The following is a 25,336-nucleotide window of genomic DNA, read 5'->3' on the forward strand; positions in this document are numbered from 1 at the left end:
ATCATTTGAGAAACCAAGGCTGTTGAGTCTGCCAATAAGAATGTGGTGAATGACAGAGTCGAAAGCCTTGGCCAGGTCGATGAATATGGCTGCACAGTAAAGGCAAAGGGTGACTACTTTGAAGAATCTCAACAATGAAATATATTTTGATTTGTTTGAAAAAAAGATTGGTTACTACATGATTCCATATGTGTTATTTCATAGTTTTGATAGTTAGTAAAAATAATGAAAAATCCTTGAATGAGTTGGTGTGTCCAAACTTTTACTGGTACTGTATATCATAAGACCTTTCATTGAGGGCCTAGTTATACCCTAACACAGTGATGTTAGGAATCTCCTGGTTTACAGGCCACATCAGGCCTGCAAATTACATTATGCTGGCATACAAAGTGATGTGTAATTCCTATTGGAATCCAGACAAAGTTAGGATATCCAACAAGTGGAATTGTTAATCACCCACAAGATGCACTCAGAATGACTGCCAGGGTAGGGAAAATGTAGTATTGAGACTACCTCAATCATGTAAACTGGAACAATCATCTCAGTAACGGGTGAAATAAATCAAATTACTAACAGATTGAATTCGTTTAGAGAACTGTAGGTTATTCATCTTTGTGTAGCATAAAATTAGTGAGTTGCATCAGAACATAGCTAAAATGTCATACCTAAAATTGTGTTTGCCGACTGCTCCTGTTTGTTTTCGTTGAAAAATAAATCTGCTGTGAGTCATAGGCTGCTGCATAGCACTGCCCATACTAATGTAAAATCCTGCTGCTTATTCAGGCTTCTGTGAGACATAAGCAACATGTCATGGTAGCTACTGTATGGAAGTTGTATACCTCCAGGTGTGTAATATTTTTTAAATAAGTAGATCCAAGTTGCTTCTATAATATGCTTTGAAAGTATTTCCATAGTTAAATAACAGCATCCCCATTCAATCCACTTAAATGGACTGTACTGCATTTAAATTACATCTCAATTTCTGTTGTGAGGTGTGAAGTACCTCTTGACAGTTGCACAGTAATTTGATATCACTCATTTATTCGTTGAGTAAATGATGTATCCGCAAGGCACTATCCTCTGACCACTATTTTGTGAATTTGTTGCTTTATAGTATGTGTCAGGTTAATAGAAACCATGTCCACTTGAGTGCTCCTGATTGCATAACAGAGGCACTTGTGGCATGTAAAAAAAGCTAGGCTTGAATCTGTCAAACCCAGCAGTAGTTTATCTCCCTACTTCCCACTCCACTCACTGTCTGATCCTATGCTCCTCTACGCTGTCACGCTAATGCTGCATCAGCTCTTTTCTCACCCGTGTTAGCGTTACTGCCTCCTGTAGCTCTCACATGCAATCTCGTTGCCACGGCTACACCGCTGGAGCCGCTGCTCCTAAGGGGATAACGCATGACAGCACACTTCCTCTGTGTTGTGCTGGAAAGGTGTGGTAGCCTAATTAGAAAAGTTTTGCTTTTAGACTATGATGATTGTTGGCTTATGAGAGCCAGTGTTATTTATTTATGTGGTTTGTGTGTGTGTACGTGTGTACATGTGTACGTGTGTACGTGTAGGTACAGTATGTGGGCAATGTGTATGCTCAGGGCTCTCCTCTCTTTCACTGATGCTCATACTGTGTGGAGTGGCCAGCTCCAGCTCCAGTACTGTTATGTCTTTGTAATAACCAGGAGGGGTTCAGGAGTACTGCAGGACTTACGTCCCAAATGGCACACTATTCCCTAAATAGTGCACAAATTTTGACCAGAGTCCCATGGACACTGGTCAATAATAGTGCAATATAGGCAATAGGGTGCAATTTAGGATGCAACGCAGGCAGCAGCCATACTTCCGCTAAACCTAGGCAGAATATCTCATGTCCAACAGCTATTTCACTTAAAATAACAATGTACAATGTGTTTGTTTAGATGGAATCAGTGATTACTGGTACTGGGCAAATAAAACAGTTTTGACCATGTAAACAGTAATGATGTCTTTTTTTTCTCTTTAGGTCAACTTCCCAGATGTGGAAAGAGTAGAGTGGCTGAACAAGGTAAAAGAACAAAGAGGAACATACTGTTAGAATTTCCACTTCTATTTAGATGAGGACCTACTTTTCCTGCTTGGTTTTGCGGTGTAGATACATTTTGGTTCCAGGTAAAATGTTCAAATAGGGTTCTACCTGGAACCAGAAAGGGTTCTTCAAAGGGTTATCCTATGGAGACAGCTGAATAACAGGCACTTTGTGAATATGGGACCTGATATTAAATAATTAATTCAGTGAATTCAGCTCCTTCACTCTGCCTCCTACATTTCTGTGTTGACTTACTGTATGAGAGTCAGAATGTGCGCCCGGTACCAACTTACTAATCCGTTCCCCCTCCCTCTGCCCCTACAGACTGTGAGACAGATGTGGCCGTATATTTGTCAGTTCATAGAGAAGCTGTTCCGCGAGACTATCGAGCCGGCCGTGAAGGGAATCAACTCCCACCTCAGCACGTTCCGCTTCAGCAAGATCAACATGGGGGACAAGGTGAACATCAAGACTTATCAGCAGGAGTCTCTACCTAACCATGCCTTATGTTTATAAGATGGTTTTCAACCATTCAACAGGCGGTCAAACCTCCCCAATCTGGTTTTAAAGGTCCATTGCAACCATTTTTATCTAAATATCAAATAATTTCTGTCTGGGTAACAATTAAGTACCTTACTGTGATTGTTTTCAATTAAAATGGTCAAAAAGAAACATAATAGCTTCTTCGCAAAGGTGCATTTCTCAAGCAGGAATTTTGCTAGTACTGTCTCTGAGTGGGAAAGGGGAAAACAGAAAACTAGCTGTTATTAACAAATTCACTGCATGGTGATGTCACATTGGAAAGGACAAAGCTCCATCCCACCAAAACAGGCTTACATTTCAGGCAGTCTTTTCAAACAGCTCTTACATTTTTCTTATAGGTGGGGAAAAGGGCAAGTGCTCAAGCACCCCTAGACCCGTATCTGTGCATGTGTCTGTGTTGTAGGAACAACTGGTGGGTGTTTCCCAAATAGTTTCCAGGAAGGGAACACAGAGTAGTGGCGATGTTCATACTGGGTAGAACACAAGTGGGGGGCTGAGGCCTAGTGGTGATATCGTGATGTCCTCTGTCTTGTGTTTAGCCTTTAAGGATCAACGGGGTCAAGGTTTACACAGAGAATGTGGACAAGCGTCAGATCATCATGGACCTACAGATCAGGTGACCTGACTATCTCCATTTTGGACAGATTGTAGCCTTTGGCTTGTCATAGAATGTACTCTGTGCAGTATGTAAATTTTTTTTTTTTACATAGATAAACATGTGATTTTGATGATGTTGAACTTTTTTTTCCAGTTTTGTTGGAAATACTGAAATTGATGTGGACATCAAAAGATACTACTGCAAAGCTGGTATTAAGAGCATACAGGTAATGCAGAAATTATGTTATTGTCTCATTCTCTGTTGTTTTAGGATTAATTAGAGACATAAAAACCTAACGTAACATTTTTTGGGTGATTCATATTTTAAAATGTATGTATAAAACACCGGGGGGGACAAGTTTTTATTTTATTTCATTTAACAAACACCCTTCACTTGAAGTCTGAATTGGATCTGGGGCTGGCCATAAAAATATATTAACCTGTTGCGACGAGCAATCCCGTATCCGGGATCTTAAGTATAGCCGCAAGCTCATTAGCATAACGCAACGTTAACTATTCATGAAAATCGTGAAATGAAATAAATATATTGGCTCTCAAGCTTAGCCTTTTGTTAACAACACTGTCATCTCAGATTTTCAAAATATGCTTTTCAACCATAGCAAAACAAGCATTTGTGTAAGAGTGTTGATAGCTAGCATAGCATTAAGCCTAGCATTCAGCAGGCAACATTTCACAAAAACAAGAAAAGCATTCAAATAAAATAATTTACCTTTGAAGAACTTCGGATGTTTTCAATGAGGAGATTCTCAGTTAGATAGCAAATGTTCAGTTTTTCCAAAAAGATTATTTGTGTAGGAGAAATCGCTCCGTTTTGTTCATCACGTTTGGCTGAGAAAAACCCCCGAACATTCAGTCATCAAAACGCCAAACTTTTTTCCAAATTAACTCCATAATATCGACAGAAACATGGCAAACGTTGTTTAGAATCAATCCTCAAGGTGTTTTTCACATATCTATTCGATGATAAGTCATTCCTGGCAGTTTGGTTTCTCCTCTGAATCACATGGGAAAATACATGCAGCTGGAGATTACGCACCAATTTCGACGGAGGACACCAGGCGGACACCTGGTAAATGTAGTCTCTTATGGTCAATCTTCCAATGATATGCCTACAAATACGTCACAATGCTGCAGACACCTTGGGGAAACGACATAAAGTGTAGGCTCGTTCCTGGCGCATTCACAGCCATATAAGGAGACATTGGAACACAGCACCTCAAAAATCTGGCTCACTTCCTGTTTGAAGTTTCACATAACATTTGACATGAAGCTCCTTTTCATCTGTTTTGTCCAATCATAAGCATGCATGCCTTTGCAGAATATTTTATGCAATCCACTCATTGGCAGAATGAACGTCTTTCGGTTGCACAGTCTGATTGAGATGATCTGTCTGGCTCTCCCATAGGCTACAGCTCTCGGGTGATCACTTCAGTCACTCGTCTCTCTTTTGAACTGATGCGCAGCCAGGACACTACAATTGTAACTAACCTCAACTACTTTTTACTCTCTTACTTTCACGTAGGCTGTTTTTGCTTTGACCACAACAGAAGCTCTATTTTGCCATGTGCGTTGTTATTCATCTGTGTTGCTGCTCTCGCAGTTGGCAAAATGCGAGTGCAGTTGTTTTTTCTCTATTGAAAATGTTAATTATATTTGCTGAGTATTAGTACAGTAATAATTCTGACATTGTTGGAAATCTTGGATTCTCCGCTTTTTTTCTTTATGGATTCACTGTTATGGCCACCCTTGTTCCTGTACCCAAGAAGGCAAAGGTAACTGAACTAAAAGACTATCGCCCCGTAGCACTCACTTCTGTCATCATGAAGTGCTTTGAGAGACTAGTCAAGGATCATATCACCTCCACCTTACCTGCCACCCTAGACCCACTACAATTTGCATACCGCCCCAATAGGTCCACAGACGATGCAATCGCCATCGCATCGCACCGCACACTGCCCTAACCCATCTGGACAAGAGGAATACTTATGTAAGAATGCTGTTCATTGACTACAGCTCAGCATTTAACACCATAGTACCCTCCAAGCTCATCATTGAGCTTGAGGCCCTGGGTCTCAACCCCGCCCTGTGAAATTGGGTCCTGGACTTTCTGACGGTCCGCCCCCAGGTGTTGAAGGTAGGAAACAACATCTCCACTTTGCTGATCCTCAACACTGGGGCCCCACAAGGGTGCGTGCTCAGCCCCCTCCTGTACCCCCTGTTCACCCATGACTGTGTGGCCATGCACGCCTCCAACTCAATCATCAAGTTTGCAGATGACACAACAGTTGTGGGCTTGATTACCAACAACAACGAGACCGCCTACAGGGATGAGGTGAGGGCACTTGGAATCAGGAGTCAGGAAAATAACCTCTCACTCAACGTCAACAAAACAAAGGAGATTATCGTGGACTTCAGGAAACAGCAGAGGGAGACCCCCCCTATCCACATCGACGGGACAGCAGTAGAGAAGGTGGAAAGTTTTAAGTTCCTCGGTGTACACATCAAGGACAAACTGAAATGGTCCATCCACACAGACAGTGTGGTGAAGAAGGCACAACAGTACCTCTTCAACCTCAGGAGGCTGAAGAAATTTGGCTTGTCACCTAAACCCAAACCTTTACAGATGCACAATTGAGAGCATCCTGTCGAGCTGTATCACCGCCTGGTACGGCAACTGCACCGCCCACAACCGCAAGGCTCTCCAAAGGGTGGGGCTGTCTGCAAAACGCATCACCGAGGGCAAACTACCTTCCCTCCTCGACACCTACAGCACCTGATGTCACAGGAAGGCCAAAAAGATCGTCAAGGACAACAACCACCCGAGCCACTGCCTGTTCCCCCCGCTATCATCCAGAAGGCGAGGTCAGTACAGGTGCATCAAAGCTGGGACCGAGAGACTGCCTATAGCTTCTATCTCAAGGCCATCAGACTGTTAAACAGCCATCACTAACACAGAGAGGCTGCTGGATCACTAGTCACTTTGGTAATGCCATTTTAAGGTTTACATATCTTGCATTTCTCACCTCATACACTACCAGTCAAAAGTTTTAGAACAGCTTCAAGGGTTTTTCTTTATTTTTACTATTTTTACTAATTAAAAAAAAAACATTTTTCTACGTGGTAGAATAATAGTGAAGACATCAAAACTATGATATAACACTTAACCTGTTTGGGGTAGGGGGCAGCATTTTCACTTTTGGATAAATAGCGTGCCCAAACTGAACTGCCTCCTACTCTGTCCCAGATCCTAATATATACATATTATTATTAGTATTGGATAGAAAACACTCTGAAGTTTCTAAAACGGTTTGAATATGGATAATTATCCATATTATATGGATAATTACCATTTTGTTTTAAACTCATGTCCATTGAACAAAAATAATAGTGGGGCCTGTTTTGCTCATATCAGCACTTAAACGACCTGCTTGTCTAGAGAGAGAGAGCTAATTATATCTGTTCAGGAAGTTGAGGATGACAGATATGTTATGTCTGATAGTAATGCAGTAGTAGTGTGTGTGTGTGTGTGTGGGGGGCATCTTTGGAGTGAAATACCCCTTTGGAGTGTCTCTGGAGGCACATGCCTGCTGTGGTGTCCAGTCGTCCACTCTTGAATGTTCACATACAGTTCATTAGGTGGGTCAAGGGCCTGTAGTGTTGGTTCCCTGATACTGAAACCTCCCTTAATGATGTGTGGTTGTGTGTGTGTTTTTATCTCTGCGAGCGTGTTTATATCTTGATACTTCTTTTGTGTTTCACAGCTCCATGGAGTGTTGAGAGTAGTCATGGAGCCATTGCTAGGTGACATGCCCCTGATAGGAGCCTTGTCCCTGTTCTTTCTGAAGAAACCCGTAAGTTATAGCCTTGACACACACTTCCTCTTTCTATCATTTGGAATTAAAGTCACTTGCATCATTAGCTGCTTGCAAGACAGTTGAAGACCGCAATGGCTATTTTATCACTGTCTTCCTTCCTGTAGTGCTGAGCCTCCAGGCCTATGTTCTGCCTAAACATTTGGCCAATTTAAGTCAGATACGAGTCCCGAGTGGAGACACTGGAGCCTTAAATAGACATAGATCAGGCTAGTCCTACTTTGGTGGATTTCTTTGCACTGCCTATGCCAGCCGCATTGCAGACAGCAGAGAGAAGAAGCAGGAGGAGTGTAGTGGTAAGACTGTGAGTCGCAGTGTTGTTACATGTTGGGACACAAGCCACGCAGTGGGTGTTAACTACACAGTATCTGAGTGTAATTCATCTTCTTTGAGAGCAGATCACAGACTCTGGACCAGGAGCTCCTGTTTCTGTGGCCTCGGGCATGCTTATATTTCTATTTTCTCTCATCCTAATAATGGGGGAAAAAGTACATTTTATGGAAGAACCTTTGAGGTAAAGGATAAAAAGGGGCCCTCTTCTCTCTGATTTAAGGGGGTAGGACTATGTAGAATATTCTCCAGAATGCTTCACAGTGAAGCGGACAACCCTTCATTCTCCTCCTTAAATTGATCAATCTTGACTGCCAAATAAAATAACATTCTGAGACAACTTGTGGATGGGAGGATACCATTTTAGGCGATGCCCTTGTCTGTGCTGTGTTGCCAGAGAGATGAAACGCAGAGAACTGGAGGGGAAACATCCTTAGGATGGCTGGTTCCGCAATGCACAGCTAAAATGCACAGCTGCAAAGTTCTGCAATGCGCAGCTGTTTTAATTGGTACACATTGTGTACATGGTCTCCAAGGACCCTCCATTAGTTGATCATGTTATGCTTGGAGAAGAAGCCACACTGCTCTGCCAGTTCACTGCTACGGTAAAGTACCCCCTATAGGGCTTCTCCACTGCAGCTGGTGTCACTCCAGCCTTCTTTGTATGCACCAGTGTTAGACACAAAAGGCAACATACAGTATTTGGGCCAAACATTGGCACCAATCCATGCAGTGGAAATGCACCATATGGAATTGGCTACTTTGGTTGCCTTGCAGTGTTCTGGACAGTCCTTGCTCAACACTATATCTGCTGCAGTGTATGTAGGCAACACACAGAGAGAGAGATAGGGGGGTGGGGGCTGTAAAACGCATTGAAATTGATTCCTTGAGCCAAGAGACGCATCAAAGCTCCGACTAGCATAAAGAAAAAAAATACCCGTCGGCTTAGAAGTTACTACCTGTCCGACTCCTTGCCGGTAACTTTTTCTGGCTTAGCTGTGCTGTCACTCAGATAAAATGTTCACGTTTACCAATATGCAGGGTGATTTCAAACAGGCATTGTCCCCTTTTATCATAACATTGTATAACCACAAAACCTTTTGGTAAGAGACTTTGCATGGAAAAAAACTCTGTCCCTGGCTCCCTGACCTTAATAGAACCCGTGTACATCCCAAATGGTGCCATATTGTCTATGTTGTGTGCTACTGTTGACCAGGGTCCATAGGAAATAGGATGTCATTGGGGACAGCCCCTGTATACGGATTTGGTTCCAGAGGATTGTTTTTGTAATACATCTTTCACCGGGTCAAGCATTAGTCCAATCTAGGGGGCGGTATCTTTGGTGTCAGTGTTCTAACACTGACTCATACACAGACTGTACAAAGATGTGTGTCCCCAGTTCAACAGTAACGTATTTAAGAGAAAGCTGAAACAAATAAACAGTTAGGTACCGTATTTAACTCTAGTAGCCTGTTAGAACCAGCCTGATTGTATACATATACTGTATGTCTCACCGTCATTGTGTATTGTTTTGTATATTGAGACATCAAGCCATGATAACACAAAATGGTAGCTCAGGGGTTGAGAACAGAACAGAAGACACATTTCTGTTGTTCGTAAATAATAAAGTTGTATTGGGTATTTACTACAGAAATGGAACACAGATTTAAGGCTGGTTCCATCAGGCTAAATATAGGGTAAAACTGCAGCAAAAAAATATGCTTGTTGGCACACCATCTTCTCATTTTTCAGGTGCAAAATTGTCAGATTTCAAAGGAAATTGGTTTATTTGTCAAGAGGCAAGGAAATGAGCTCCTTTGGCTTCTGTTTTACTTTGCTGCACTTGTGAGGAATTACATCACAGGAGTCACACAACATTAAAGTTAAGTGCTTGAATCAATGTAGATCATTTACTTAATCTCACTCTTCTGGCTAGTGTCCCTGTGTGCATTTTTCCCTTCTATAAGATGGTGTTTGTTTTTAGATAATTTGAGTAAAAAAGCACAGGTGTGGCTTTTCAATCGTTCTCTGTACAGCATCTTCTTCCAGATTCCATACTGCTAAATCTACATGTGTTTTCTTTTCATCTAGCTTTTGGACATCAACTGGACAGGCCTCACCAATATACTAGACATTCCTGGGCTCAAGTAAGTAAACTGGGTCTGTTTTGTGCTCTGGGGTGAAGTTTCCCCTAGGTCCAGATCTAGGAGCGGGTTCCCCTCCCCCAATCCGAACCTTAACCACTAGTGGGGAAAATGTAAAACTGACCCAAGATCAGCATCTTGGGGCAACTTCACCCTACACCCTCTTTTGTCAGGCAAAGCTTTCACTACTTTTAGCTACAACACGTTTTGGGGTTTCTACAACCATTTTTTTACTTTTATATTAATGATATATACCCATTTTGTTTCTTAAAGAATATAACATGAGCCTTATGAGCTCAGTTCAATAGCCGTACCGCATCACAACCCAATGTATACACTTGTTTTACTCCATTAGTTGTTAACAGTGTAGTTGCAAACAAACACTGTATGAACTATCATTTTGATATCAGGGATGGTGAGTCCTTGCATCCATAGCGTATCTATGATTTGGATACATTTGGGCTTTGTTATTGTTTGAACTGCAGATTGCCACTAAACTAGAGGGACCATCGCCCTACAGCTGCTCACCGCAACACATGCCTGCCTGCAAGCTGTGAGACTAAAAAGGCTCAGAAAGCAAGAAGGTTTTTATGGTTGAACAAGCTGTCGCTTTCATTTGTGCAACTCAACTCTGACTTTATAGAGATCTAATAGTGTGTAAATTGGGCTTCTCCACCAACTCTCTAAGGTTGCTAAAATACTCTATTCTGCACATCTCTCAACTCTGAAATGATGGGGTAATGGGCAGGGGACTTGGGGATTTCTTAGGGCTCATTTAAAGGAAAGAGCAAATTGGATGGTCTGCTTTTCGAGAGCAACTGTTATGCTTTAGTGTCGAATATAATAGACGTGACTGTAAAGAGGCATTGGCTAAGAAGTAAACACTTTTCTTGTGTTGTCTTTATATTTTGCTGTTGTGTGGCGGTGCTACTACTTGCGTTGAATTGAATCCCACAAGAGCAAATTGGATTTGTAACCACTCACCAGCAAGACACGTACAGCAACAACATGCATACATAAGAGTCACATAGACAGAGAACTGTTGGCTGGGGAAACAAGCACAACTCATCCATAAGCCAATGGATCCATTAGAATACTGTATGTTTCCCCCTGCTGGTAAAGGAGCCAAGCCATTTGAAGTGCAGATAGCCTTTGTCTTCTCTGCAGACGTCAAGCAACATCTCTGTTATTCACATTCACTTCTTAGTTTCTATATGGTTGTGAGTTGACAGTGGCTTTTGCCCTTTTAACTCATGTAAATGCTAATGTGGCGGTGGAAAAAGGCCCTAATAAAGATTTCATGATACAGCCACTCTCCTCCCCACAGTCTATTTATTTAGACACACACGGGTGTTGACACATCCGCAGCTCAGTGACGGAAATCATCCCCCACACCGCTAGTTCTCTGTAGGGGTGTAATAGATCTGTGCAGTCAGGACACTCTGGGTCTCTTTGTGGAGGCTAGGGGATGGCGCTCGAGGTCACCAGGCTGCTCATTATTACGCACACCGGTCACCATCGTTACGCACACCAGCGCCTCATCAGACTCACCTGGACTCCATCACCTGCCTGATTACCTTCCCTATGTCACTTCCTTTGGTTCCCAGGCATTATTGTTTCTGTTTCAGTGTTTCATGTCTGTACGCTACTTGTTTCTTGTTTTGTTATTTATTATTGAAGTCACTCCCTGTACTTGCTTCCTGGCTCCCAGCGTACACGTTACACACTGTAACAGAGAACTGTAAATTATATGGTAATTTGGGGTATTATCAACAGTAAAAAACTCCGAAATGCTTTACTGCAGCATACTGTAAGTTATGTTGCATTATGGGAAAATGTTGTGGGTGGGAAAATAATTACTATATTTTGAACTGTACTGTAATTCCACCCCACATAATACAGTACCGTACCATAACTTTGGAGTGACAAAAAAACATTTGACCAATAGTGGGTGCATGGTATTGTTGTTTCTGTCTCATTTAACATACTTTGAGGCATGCCTGTAAGATGCTATATTTGTTGTAATCTTGAGTGAGAACACTCTACCCATTTAACTCCTATGTTGTTATACCTCTAGAAGTGCAAGTCATATAAAATACCATTAATTAATGTGTAAACACTTTACCTAGCAGCCAACTTGATTGCACCAATTCTTTGTAATTACAGTAAAATACAAACCTCTCCCCTTAATTCAGATTACGGTAGTATTTACATTTTTACAGTACATTTTACGGTATTGTACTGTGTGCCATTACACAGTACTTTCTTTGATACCGTATTTATAGTACGGTAGGTGTACTGTAATATTAAATACATTATTTTACTTGCCACCGAGCTGCATGTATGCGACGGTCAACGCCAGCTGCAAGTTGAAAACAGCTCACCCCGCTCGTGTGCATGTGTGTGTACCTGTGTGTGTTCCATGTGATTGATCCCACACTAAAAGAGGAATCATGTCCTTTGTAATGCTCCTTAGCTGCAAAAGAAATGATAGGATAAAATGATGACTACGTTTCTTAGAGAAATAAGAGAGAAAGAGTGAAGGAATGTACTGTATATGGAGGTATTTCAATTGGTTCTATGCCTTTTCAAATATATACGGTTGTTTAATCTTTACAGATTGCTTCAACCCTCTCATGCAGTTATTTCTGTGTACAGAATTAGGCCGAAGTGGAGAGCTCAAAGGTTAACAGAAAATCTTAGCAGATACTAGACCACTTATGGCTATCGACTTCTCTTAACCAGGCATTGTAATTCCCAGGCCGTAAGACCTCCTTAATGTCACTGCTAAGTGTTGACTCCCTAGTGGATTACATTGATATTTTGAGGTGCTTGAACCCCTTCCAATGTTCCTTCCATCTTATAAAATGGAAAAAGACATGTTCCTTTGTGCTTGACTGAGATTAGGTGAGACTATTGTCATCCCAAGGTTGTACTGACTGACTGTGGGGTTTGTTGTGTTTCGTTTTTCCTCAGTGGCTTGTCTGACAGTCTAATTCAGGACATGATCTACAGCTACCTGGTGTCACCCAACCGCATCACTATCCCACTGGTGGGGGATGTAGAACTTGCTCTGCTACGTTTCCCTATGCCAAAAGTACTGCAGCCTTTCACCTGTCTTTATATCTAATCACACATCATCATATTTCACACACTAATTAAAGGATCACTTAACTGAAAAAACACATTATTTTGGCATGCACATTTTTGGGGAATATATAAACCAACGGACTATTGAACAAAATACGAAAAGGTAGACTAATGTCAAGATGAAACCATGTTTCAAGACATTGGATGTGTAGATCCAGCTATATGCCTTCAACCCAAATTAATGGAAAAGATAAGCATTGTCTAATTTCCTGGTTTTCCCGGTTTTATTCAGTGCGCATCTTTTCCATTAATTTGGGGTGGAGGCATATAGCTGGATCCACACAACGGATGTTGTGGGACGTGGTTTCATCTTGACTACTTTAGAGTTTTAGACGACAATTAGATTACTTTAGAAGTTTGAAATCATCTGACAAACTTTGGTTTGAAAGTGCAATGTCCCTTTAATGTTTTACTGTGTCCTATTTTAAAGTGTCCCTGTGCTGTGTGTGTCACCAGGGAGTCCTGAGGATTCACTTCCTGGAGGCTCAGGACCTGGAAGGGAAGGATAAATTCCTGGGTGGCCTGATCAAGGGGAAGTCTGACCCTTACGGCGTCCTCCATATTGGAAACCAGCTCTTCCAGAGCAAGACCGTCAAAGAGAGCCTGCACCCCAAATGGAACGAAGTTTACGAGGTAAATGAAATCAACTGAAAATGAACTCTTCCAATGGCACATATGGTTATATCATACAGTGACTTTCCCAGGGGCAGAAACGTCAATGAAACCTGCCCCTCTGTGCTAACTACCCCAGGGACAGCAACATAGGGTATATGTAGAACCAGATACAACTTCCATACATATTTCCAACAGTCCAATATTTCCTCATATTTTTGGCTCTCATGCAGTTTTACCCACCATGTCATGTTTTACAAGCCTTTGGCTATATTCAGTGTGACCTACTATATCTGAGATTGGAGAAGAATTGAATTAAGTCCTTTCCAGGCACTGGTATATGAGCACTCAGGCCAACACCTGGAGATTGAGTTGTTTGATGAGGACCCAGACAAAGATGATTTCCTGGGGAGGTAAGCTCATGTCCTGTCCTTTTTCTTATTACCTCATGGTCAAAAGGCTTATTTCTCTGCATTGTGAGTTATCGTACCCAATATCAAACCAATGACCTTATAATAGCCACAGCAGTCTGTTTAATTCTAGCCTGAAAATATGTCACAAACTTAGCTCTGGCCCAGAGCGTTACTTGCGGCTCGCTGATGCCGAGCCTTCAGTGTCAGCAAGCCGCACGTAACGCCTTGGAACAGAGCTATCGCAAACTTAGCATCCATCTTCTCACCACAAAATGAAGGGTGACCCCTTGGAAGAGAGAAGAGACAAATTAAAGTATCTTTGATGTGTTAAGTATCTGTGATCAGTCACATTAGGAGTTGGACTAAAGCCCTTGTTCTTGGGCCTCATCCCAATGGGAGGCTGATTTTGTTTTGTCTAGCTCTAGTGCTGCTATAGCATAGCACCTAACAGGGTCCTGGCTGTGTCCCAAATGGCAACCTATTCCCCTATTGGCCCTGACTGGGTCAGAGTGCCAACATGCTGTATCAGAGAATCAATTTCGCTTCTGTTGTGGTGATTCAGGGTGTTTACTTAATGACCCCCTACTGATTTCTTATCCAATCTTTGTGTCTTCGATTGCAGCCTGATGATCGATATGAAAGAGCTTCACAAAGAGCAGAAGGTAGATGAGGTAAATCTGATATATTTTTTGCATCGTCAAATAAATGTGGTTCAAATCAAATTAAAACATGAACTTGGCTTCAGTTCGGCACTTCAATAGAGATTTATTTGCCTTAGTATCTTATCTGTCTGTGTTCATTTAAAGATGCTGTGATGTCATCCATGAGAACTGTACACTATGTGTGGGTGTCTTTTATTGTCTGATTCACTCACCACTTTACACTGTTGAGATGTGAGATATACAGTGGGGCAAAAAAGTATTTAGTCAGCCACCAATTGTGCAAGTTCTCCTACTTAAAAAGATGAGAAGAGAGGCCTGTAATTTTCATCATAGGTACACTTAATAAGTATTTGGTCAATAACAAAAGTTTATCTCAATACTTTGTTATATACCCTGGACTGGCTAGGCCACTCCAGGACCTTGAAATGCTTCTTACAAAGCCACTCCTTCGTTGCCCGGGCGGTGTGTTTGGGATCATTGTCATGCTGAAAGACCCAGCCAAAATCTCACGATACATGGCCCCATTCATTCTTTCCTTTACACGGATCAGTCGTCCTGGTCCCTTTTCAGAAAAACAGCCCCAAAGCATGATGTTTCCACCCCCATGCTTCACAGTAGGTATGGTGTTCTTTGGATGCAACTCAGCATTCTTTGTCCTCCAAATACGACGAGTTGGAGTTTTTACCAAAAAGTTATATTTTGGATTCATCTGACCATATGACATTCTCCCGATCTTCTTCTGGATCATCCAAATGCTCTCTAGCAAACTTCAGACGGGCCTGAACATGTACTGGCTTAAGCAGGGGGACACGTCTGGCAATGCAGGATTTGAGTCCCTGGTGGCGTAGTGTGTTACTGATGGTAGGCTTTGTTACTTTGGTCCCAGCTCTCTGCAGGTCATTCACTAGGACCCCCCGTGTGGTTCTGGGATTTTTGCTCATCGTTCTTGTGATCATTTTGACCCCACGGGGTGAGATCTTGTGTGGAGCCCCAGATCGAGGGAGATTATCAGTGGTCTTGTATGTCTTCCATTTCCTAATAATTGCTCCCACAGTTGATTTCTTCAAACCAAGCTGCTTACCTATTGCAGATTGAGTCTTCCCAGCCTGGTGCAGGTCTACAATTTTGTTTCTAGTGTCCTTTGACAGCTCTTTGGTCTTGGCCATAGTGGAGTTTGGAGTGTGACTGTTTGAGGTTGTGGACAGGTGTCTTTTATACTGATAACAAGTTCAAACAGGTGCCATTAATACAGGTAACGAGTGGAGGACAGAGGAGCCTCTTAAAGAAGAAGTTACAGGTCTGTGAGAGCCAGAAATCTTGCTTGTTTGTAGGTGACCAAATACTTATTTTCCACCATAATTTGCAAATAAATTCATAAAAAATCCTATAATGTGATTTTCTGGATTTTTATTTCTCATTTTGTCTGTCATAGTTGAAGTGTACCTATGATGAACATTACAGGCTTCTCTCATCTTTTTAAGTGGGAGAACCTGCACAAATGGTGGCTGACTAAATACTTTTTTGCCTCACTGTATGTCCCAAATTGCACCTTATTCCCATTATAGTGCGATACTTTCGATATGTGTCCTGGACAAAGGTAGTGCACTATAAAGGGAATAGGGTGCCATTTTGGGATGCAGCCTTGAACAACATGTCGTTCTAGTGGTTTGACCTGGAAGAAGTCTCCACGGGGAAACTACACATGAAACTGGAGTGGCTCTCTCTGCTCTCTACCCCTGACAAGATGGACCAGGTGCAGTATCAAAAAACCTTCTCTTTTTAAAGTTGGTACTTACTTACCCCCCCCCCAGATTGTCTGATAATTCAAGACATTTTACTAGGAGGCTAGCTTGGACACCTTGTCCACGTGCCAAATGGCACCCTATTCCCTAACTAATGTAGTGAACTACATTGCCCTTGGCTTAGCCTCTCTATCAGTCTTGTTACTGCCAGATGCACGTTAATTCATTATGTGACACGTGAATTACAAGGCTGCTCACTTCTCCTAGTCCAGTTTGTCTGAAGAGTGACCTCCCCCTGTCTCTCCTGTCCAATCAGGTATTAAGGAGTGTGCGAGCTGACCGCAACCTGGCCAATGATGGACTCTCGTCTGCTCTGCTGGTGGTGTACTTGGACTCAGCCAAGAACCTGCCGGTGAGTAGAACTGGGTGACAGGAATTTAGAAGTTAAAGGTTGAATGAGTGCTCTGGTGCTGGAGTGAGGCAGATCGCTACATTATTGAATTGCTGAATGTGAGGCATCTTTAGACTGCTGCAGGTGAAAGCACATTACACTGCAGTTGATTTGACATATTGTACATTTTTATTTATATTTAACTAGGCAAGTCAGTTAAGAACAAATTCTTATTTTCAATGAATGCCTAGGAACAGTGGGTTAACTGCCTGTTCAGGGGCAGAACGACAGATTTGTACCTTGTCAGCTCGGGGATTTAAACTTGCAGCCTTCCAGTTACAAGTCCAACGCTCTAACCACTAGGCTACCCTGCCGCCCCACATGATAACATTTACTTCAGAATTATAATACATTTTGCCCATGCTATACATTAGTGTTAATTTTTTAACAAATGTAGACTTATTAAATGTTGTGAATAAGCATAAAGAGAAGAATGTCATATATTTCTACTTTCTGGACATATTCTACTCCACCCAAAGCAGCTATTGTGAATCATGCCAAATTGAACCTCAAAAGAATGTTCAGAAATATTTTTAACCCAGCTTAACAAGACATTTTCAGTACACAGGTGTAGTTCAGCCAACATGCCGTAGTTTACTGTTCTCACCTCAACCCTGTCTGTCATGGTCTTCCACATACATAACACACCTTGAACATGACATGAGCACCTCAATGGCTTAATTTGAGTGTCTGTTTGTTGAAACTCCAGTTTTTTTTCTCTCCTCTTTCAACACACTCTTTCACCTTTTGAACGCTGACCTTAACCAACAGATGGGTCAATATCAGTCCAAGACAGTCAACTCCTAAATGAGCCTGGCAGCATCTCTAGCGTCTAAGCCATACGTGACCTTCTTCCCTCCCTGTTCTCTCCTATAAAGAGCATCTTCACAGGGAGCGTTGGGTGCGGAAACTTAAAAGAGAGGAGAGCATCTGGCCTAGTCTTTTGTGAGAGCAATACCTCAATGTATAGAACCTTATTTGTGAGTCCTCCGGTACTCTGCATCGTAGAGTTAGCATTAGCGGTGTGTGGTGGGGTTAAACAATAACACACTAGCTCTGGTGCAGGGCGTCGTTCGGATGCGAGTTCACTATCACCCAGTCGAACAACGCCCTGGACCAGAGCTAAGTAAACAGACCTGCTGCTGTGAGTCTTGTTCCATAAAGCATGTTGATTAACTCTGATGCATGGTTGCAAATCCTAATAATATTATTATACAGTAATTTCCCATACCCAGTTGATCATGAATATTTATCATATTGACTAAATAATAATTCCAATAACTCCGGATAGAGGGCAGTGCATCTTTCGTCCAACACCAAGGTGCAGGCATTGAAAACATGGTTTACAAAGAACTATTGATTTCAAGGTGTCAGGGTATTTGATTGAGGGGAGTATTTTGTGGCGCATCAATTCAAGGATGCGTTGACGCCTGTCATTCTCGCTCGGTCTAAACAGAGGTGACAGGCAAAGATGATGTTGCTTGGAGTGTCTGTTCCCTGGACCGTTATGTCAAAGTAAGGGAATATTGAAATACTATCAGATCTCTTATTAGCTCGATCTAAACAACATCCCTCGTCACAAGTTCACACCAGCACCTCATCCTATAGCTTCTCCCAAAAATGAATGACGTTTTCATTCTCCTCACTTCAGCTTTTATTTGATACTGCCTTATTCATTATAACGTCCCCATTGTTACCTATTGTTCATAGATGGACGTTATTTATGTGTTGGATATTCCTCTCCCTTGATTTATTGGGTGTCTCCTTTCATTCATTCTCTATAGATTGTTGTTGTTTTCATACAACCGACTCTAGCTCTGGTCCAAGGTGTCGTTCGGCTGCGACGTTCTGGACCAAAGCTAAACCTTAAATAATCAATCCCCCATCCCACTAACTCTGGGTCTGATTTTCTCCCCATCTCCCCCTTTTGTATGAAAGAGCAACCTGTTTAATTTCAACCATGACGTGTTGAAGCAAGCCTCTGTCTTTAAGTCCCGGAAGGTAAAGTAAGAAAGTGGGATGATGCACGCCATACACAGATAGCACGCATAGACGTCTTATGTGTTCTCAGTCTGTGCCCTTCCTTACTTTGTGCCATCCAAATGTACTTTTATTATTATGGTAAGTTGTGGTGCTACTTATCTGTAAATGCATTGTTTGTTCATTGTGAGTCATTGTTTGTTCATTGTGAGTCATTGTTTGTTCATTGTGAGTCATTGTTTGTTCACTGTGAGTCATTGTTTGTTCTTGCTTGGAGATGGGTGATCACTCTGTCTAAGATCTTGTATTGCCACAAGCATCACTTTATAGCTTTTAATTTACTACACACAATAAGAACTGGATTTTCACATACCGGGACGTGTTGCACACCTGCTCTGTAGTTGTACAAAACAGGGGCCGTATGTGTCAAGCATCTCAGCATCAAGTCCACCCTGTCAAGTGATCTTATTCACTGTGATCAAAAAGGAAAAATCCTAAATCAAAACTCTTCTGAGATGCTTGATACATGGCCCCAGATGTTTAATGACATGCACTATAACATTTAACGTCAAATCTCAAAACATGTTAATTTGGTGCATGAGGAAAGGGGGAGGGGTAGAACTAGAGTTGAGCAGAGAAATCCAAACCTCACTCACTTGGTTCCCATATTTCAATGTGTGTGCAATGAAATGGAACCCTCTACATATTTTAATGTAGAGCTAGGTCTAATTCAATCATTCGTCCTGAATGTAAATCTGCATTTTACCATTCTTTTTGTCCTCTGACAAAAAACAAAACAATTCTGCCATGTGATAGGATTATAATACAGCCTCAAACTACCTTTTATATCAGGCTAAAGCAATCTCCAGGAGGTAGGGATGCACTTTAGTCTGGTACCTTTAGACTCATACATTAGATGTCTCCCAATTGGCACCCTATTCCCTATACAATGCATTGGGAAATTATTCAGACCCCTTGACTTTTTCCACATTTTGTTACTTACTTATTCTGAAATGTATTACATTCTTTTTTTCTCTCTCTCATCAATCTACACACAATACCCCATAATGACAAAGCAAAAACAGGTTTTCAAAAATGTTCACAAATTTATAAAATAACTGAAATGTCACATTTATATAAGTGTTCAGAACCTTTACTCAGTACTTTGTCGAAGCATCTTTGGCAGCGATTACAGAATCGAGTCTTCTTGGGTATGACACTACATGCTTGGCACACCTGTCTTCTCCGCAGATCTTAAGCTCTGCCAGATTGGATGGGGAGCGTTGCTGCACAGCCATTTTCAGGTCTCTCCAGAGATGTTTGATTGGGCTCAAGTCCAGGCTCTGTTTAGGCCACTCAGGGACATTCAGAGACTTGTCCCGAACCCACTCCTGCATTGTCTTGGCTGTGTGCTTAGGATTATTGTCCTGTTTTAAGGTGAACCTTTGCCCCAGTCTGAGGTCCTGAATGCTCTGGAGCAGGTTTTCATCATGGATCTCTTTGTACTTTGCTCCCTTCATCTTTCCCTCGATCCTGACTAGTCTCCCAGTCCCTGCCGCTGAAAAACATCCCCACAGCATGATGCTGCCACCCACCATGCTTCACCGTAGGGATGGTGCCTGGTTTCCTCCGGACGTGACGCTTGACATTCAGGCCAAAGAGTTCAATCTTGGTTTCATCAGACCAGAGAATCTTGTTTGTCATGGTCTGAGTCTTTTAGGTGCCTTTTGGCAAACTCCAAGCGTGCTGTCATGTGCCTTTTACTGAGGAGTGGCTTCCGCCTGGCCACTACCATAAAGGCCTGATTAGTGGCGTGCTGCAGAGATGTTTGTCCTTCTGGAAGGTTCTCCGATCTCCACAGAGGAACTCTGGAGCTCTGTCAGACTGACCATCGGGTTCTTGGTCACCTCTCTGACCAAGGCCCTTCTCCCCCAATTGCTCATGTCCAATCAATTGAATTTACCACAGGTCGACTCCAATCAAGTTGTCGAAACATCTCAAGGATGATCAATGGAAACAGAATGCACCTTAGGTCAATTTTGAGTCTCATAGCAAAGAGTCTGAATTATTATGTAAAAAAAGGTATTTCTGCTTTTATTTTATTTTAAATTTGCCAAAAATTCTAAAAACCTGTTTTTGCTTTGTCGCTATGGGGTGTTGGTGTAGATTGATGAGAGAAAAAAAATGAAATTAATTTCATAATATGTAAGTAAGTAACAAAATGTGGAAAAAGTCAAGGGGTCTGAATAATTTCCCAATGCATTGTATAGGGAATAGGGTGCCAATTGGGAGACATCTAATGTATGAGTCTAAAGTTACCAGACTAAAGTGCATCCCTACCTCCTGGAGATTGCTTTAGCCTGATATAAAAGGTAGTTTGAGGCTGTTTTATAATCCTATCACATGGCAGAATTGTTTTTTTTGTCCGAGGACAAAAGGAATGGTAAAATGTAATATTTTTGAATAAGGCTGTAATGTGGAAAAAGGGAAGGTGTCTGAATACTTTCCAAGTGCATTACTTTGGAGCAGAGCCTACAGTATGGGCCCTCGTAAAAAGTAGTGCACTACGCAGGGAATATGGTGCCATTTGGAACATAGACATTGTTATATGTACAAAGTATCTTTTATAAACCGGTTGCCAACAGTGAGAGTTCTTGGGTTTCAAAACTGAGAATGAACTTGAAATTAGATTGAAGAATGTGGTCTAACTAAAACCAAGGTTGACTGTTTCCTAGCTACTGTGCATTGTCCAAAAAGCCCTCTATGCCAAAGGGTACTAAATAAGGAAAATAAACAATTTTGAGATGCAGCCTAATTTATATTCTCTTTTATCTGAGGATAGAATTTCTGAACCATTTCTTCACTGATTTCAGTTTGTTTCTACTGTATAATATTTGTGTTACTACAATAAGCTGAAGAATATGAGTGTTTTCAGTGTGGGTTTTTGTCTTAGTAACAGTCATTCAGAGCCAATCTTTTCCTGGTCATCTCTCACAGTCCGGCAAGAAAACGAGCAGTGAACCAAGTCCTTGCGTTCATTTCACAGTTGGGAACAAATCATTTGAGAGTAAGGTAAGAAACTACAGTGGGCATGGTTTCTGTAGATAATTGTAAAGTATAATTGTAAACATCATATTCCACTCCTGTTCTTATGTTGATTCTATTATTTTCTATTACAGCATATTTTATTCTACATGTGTTTTCTTTAGATCCGCCATAAAACCAATGAGCCCATGTGGGAGGAAGCTTTCTCCTTCCTCATCCATAACCCCAGGAGGCAGGAGCTGGAAGTGGAGGTACTGCACACTTTACATACATTTTTCATCATACCACAACTGGTAGGTGATCTATTTGTATACATGTACTAGATGTTTTTTATGTTTTTGCTTGGGTCAAACATTGACTTTACAGTAAGTGTATGTGAATTATAGAATATCTGATGTTAACCCTTTGTTGGCTTGCCTGTCGATGTCCAGGTGAAGGACGACAAGCACAAGTGCACCCTGGGTAACCTTACAGTCCCCTTGAGTGGTCTATTGGTGGAAGAGGACATGATGTTCACTCAGCAATTTTCCCTGAGGAACTCTGGACCCAGCTCCACACTCAAACTGAAGTTGGCACTCAGGGTAAGGATAGACAGTGCCCCAAAATGGCACCCTATTCCCTATGTAATGCACTACTGTACTTTTGACCAGGGCCCATAGGGATCTACATTGTAGGGAATAGGGTGCCATTTGTGACGCAACCATGTTAGACCTGCTGTCTATTTGCTGTCTACTTAAGTTACTTATTGAAGTGTGTAAAGAAAACGTCCTATCACAATGTACAGTATAGCGCTGTGCTCTGCTCTCCTGTATGTCAGGTTCTGTTTCTGGAGAAGCAGACGCGTGCGTCGGAACAGCCCTCCTCTGTCCAAGTGAGGAAAGCCAGCGTGGTCAACCCCATCGTCCCCTCCCAGAGACTCTCCACATCGGAGTCACCTCTTCCCCCAGACACCAACCCCCCAACACCACCAATGGAGGCCGCCACCTACACCCTCCATCGCAGAGAGGAGCAGAGGGAGGAGCTGTACGCAGGCAGCCCCATCAGGAGCACCTCCATCAGGAGCACCTCCAACCTGAACACCACCATATCCAGCTCCCAGAAACACCTGCCCCACAAGGACTCCATGGCCAGCCTGGCTTCGGACATCTCCCTGCCCTTCGCCACCCTAGAGCTGCAGCAGAGGCTCAGGCAGCTGCAGAAGTAAATAACACACACACACACAATCACTATCATGAGGTAAGGTACATGTACAGTGGCTTGCAAAAGTATTCATCCCCCTTGGCGTTTTTCCTATTTTTTTGCATTACAACCTGTAATTTAAATGGATTTTTATTTGAATTTCATGTAATGGACATACACAATAGTCGAAATTGGTGAAATGAAATGTAAAAAATAACATGTTTTTACCGGAAAAGTGGTGAGTGCATATGTATTCACCCCCTTTGCTATGAAGCCCCTAAATATGATCTGGTGCAACCAATTACCTTCAGAAGTCACATAATTAGTTAAAGAAAGTCCACCTGTGTGCAATCTAAGTGTCACATGATCTGAGTGTATATATATATACACCTGTTCTGAAAGGCCCCAGAGTCTGCAACACCACTAAGCAAGTGGCACCATGAAGACCTAGGAGCTCTCCAAACAGTTCAGGGACATAGTTGTGGAGAAGTACAGATCAACGTTGGGTCATAAATACATTTCCAAAATGTTGAACATCCCACGGAGCACCAATAAACCCATTCTTAAAAAATGGAAAGAATGTGGCACCACAACAAACCTGCCAAGAGAGGGCCAGGCAAGGAGGGCATTAATCAGAGAGGCAACAAAGAGACCATAGGTAACCCTGAACGGAGCTGCAAAGCTCCACAGCGGAGATTGGAGTATCTGTCCACTTTAAGTCGTACACTCCACAGAGCTGGGCTTTATGGAAGAGTGGCCAGAAAAAAAGCCATTGCTTAATTAAAGAAAAAAATAAGCAAACACGTTTGGTGTTCACCAAAAAGCATGTGGGAGACTCCCCAAACATATGGAAGGTACTCTGGTCAGATGAGACTAAAATTGAGCTTTTTGGCAATCAAGCAAAATGATATGTCTGGCGCAACCCCAACACCTGTCATCACCCCGAGAATATCATCCCCACAATGAAGCATGGAGGTGGCAGCAGCATGCTGTGGGGATGTTTTTCATCGGCAGGGAGGCTAAATGCAGGGACATTTTTGAAGGAAACCTGTTTGTCTTTGAGATTTGAGACTGGGATGGAGTTTCACCCTCCAGCAAGACAATGACCCGAAGCATACTGCTAAAGCAACACTCAAGTGGGGTAAACATTTAAGGGTAAGCATTTAAGGGTAAACATTTAAATATTTTGGAATGGCCTAGTCAAAGGCCAGATCTCAATCCAATTGAGAATCTGTGGTATGACTTAAATATTGCTGTACACAAGCGGACTTTGTGGGGGTGAATTATAATTCACGCTCAGGTTCTCTCTTTTTTGTCTTTCTTGTTTGTTTCACAAGAAAAATATTTTGCATCTTCAAAGAGGTAAGCATGTTGTGTAAATCAAATGATACAACGCCCCTCCCCCCCCCAAAAAATAATATTTTAATTCCAGGTTGTAAGGCAACAAAATAAGAAAAATGCCAAGGGGGTGAATACTTTTGCAAGCCACTGTAATCCCAAATCTGTGCTGTGTTGTGTTTTCAGTGGGTCTGCCCCTAGTCCATACCCCATGGGGGAGATTCAACTGACTGTCCGTCACAGCTCCCAGAGGAACAAGCTCATCGTGGTGGTGCATGCCTGTCGGTCAGTCAGTGGCCTCACATAACACACTAGACCAGCCACATACAGTATAGGCCAGTTTCCCGGACACAGATTAAGCCTAGTCCTGGACTAAAAAACATGCTCATTGGAGATTCTCCATCGAAAAATCCTTAGTCCAAGACTACGCTTAATGTGTGTCCAGGAAACCGCCCGTCTGTGTTCATCTTAATTACCACATGTTCAGAATTTACTCTGTTCAGATTTCAATGTGCCTGACGGACCCCATGTATATTTTGCCCTCAGAAACCTCATTGCGTTCGCCAAGGATGAATCAGATCCTTTCATTCGGATTTATCTGCTCCCTGACAAGAGCCGGACAGGCCCGAGGAAGACCGGCATCATAAAGAAAACCCTGAACCCTGTGTATGATCAAACGTGAGTTCTGACTGACTGTCACTGTAGGCCACAACCATAGAATGACATATAAAACTTAGAAGTAATAGTAGCACATTGGATCTCTATGGCCACCACCTACATTATGCAACCTTTTCACAACCATCAAAATAATTCAAAAAGTCATCCATTGGATTCATTCCTTACCCCGGTATCACTGCAGTAGGAAATCCTCACTCAGAAATAAAGGAGAATCCTACAGTGTGCTTTGTTCGTCTGCAGGTTTGAGTTTAGTGTGTCCATGGTGGAGCTGCACAGGAGAACTCTGGACATCGCTGTGAAGAATGGAGGAAGTATACTGTCCAAACACAGAGGACTCCTCGGGAAGGTAGTGTATCCTCACAAAAGATAATGTGTCCCAAAATGGCACCCTATTCCCTATGAAGTGCACTACTTTTGACTAGACCCCTATGAACCCTGGTCAAAAGTAGTACTTTCTATTGTGGGATTTGCGTGGCATTTGCACTTGAAAAAAGAAAGGGAAGGGGGATACC

General features: G+C 42.2%; 1 protein-coding gene across 3 annotated transcripts in view; it reads left to right on the forward strand.

The window, feature by feature from the left end:
* Positions 1 to 25,336, forward strand: part of LOC112215625 (extended synaptotagmin-2-A) — a 34,913-nt gene that overhangs the window by 7,297 nt on the left and 2,280 nt on the right. Inside the window, exons 2-21 of one of the 3 annotated variants that reach the window (XM_024374802.1) lie at positions 2,005 to 2,046; positions 2,392 to 2,526; positions 3,150 to 3,226; positions 3,362 to 3,434; positions 6,990 to 7,079; positions 9,522 to 9,577; positions 12,551 to 12,671; positions 13,181 to 13,357; positions 13,667 to 13,749; positions 14,372 to 14,411; positions 16,075 to 16,164; positions 16,470 to 16,565; positions 18,543 to 18,605; positions 21,582 to 21,656; positions 21,794 to 21,880; positions 22,061 to 22,210; positions 22,447 to 22,829; positions 24,333 to 24,431; positions 24,693 to 24,824; positions 25,065 to 25,170. In XM_024374802.1, the coding sequence (XP_024230570.1) occupies positions 2,005 to 2,046; positions 2,392 to 2,526; positions 3,150 to 3,226; positions 3,362 to 3,434; positions 6,990 to 7,079; positions 9,522 to 9,577; positions 12,551 to 12,671; positions 13,181 to 13,357; positions 13,667 to 13,749; positions 14,372 to 14,411; positions 16,075 to 16,164; positions 16,470 to 16,565; positions 18,543 to 18,605; positions 21,582 to 21,656; positions 21,794 to 21,880; positions 22,061 to 22,210; positions 22,447 to 22,829; positions 24,333 to 24,431; positions 24,693 to 24,824; positions 25,065 to 25,170 (2,175 nt within the window). Of the gene's footprint in view, positions 1 to 2,004; positions 2,047 to 2,391; positions 2,527 to 3,149; positions 3,227 to 3,361; positions 3,435 to 6,989; positions 7,080 to 9,521; positions 9,578 to 12,550; positions 12,672 to 13,180; positions 13,358 to 13,666; positions 13,750 to 14,371; positions 14,421 to 16,074; positions 16,165 to 16,469; positions 16,566 to 18,542; positions 18,606 to 21,581; positions 21,657 to 21,793; positions 21,881 to 22,060; positions 22,211 to 22,446; positions 22,830 to 24,332; positions 24,432 to 24,692; positions 24,825 to 25,064; positions 25,171 to 25,336 lie in introns of all 3 variants that reach the window. The other 2 variants (XM_024374801.2, XM_024374804.2) reach the window with 2 other exon arrangements.

This window comes from Oncorhynchus tshawytscha, linkage group LG16, assembly GCF_018296145.1.
Source record: "Oncorhynchus tshawytscha isolate Ot180627B linkage group LG16, Otsh_v2.0, whole genome shotgun sequence".
Classification (NCBI taxonomy): Eukaryota; Metazoa; Chordata; class Actinopteri; order Salmoniformes; family Salmonidae; genus Oncorhynchus; species Oncorhynchus tshawytscha.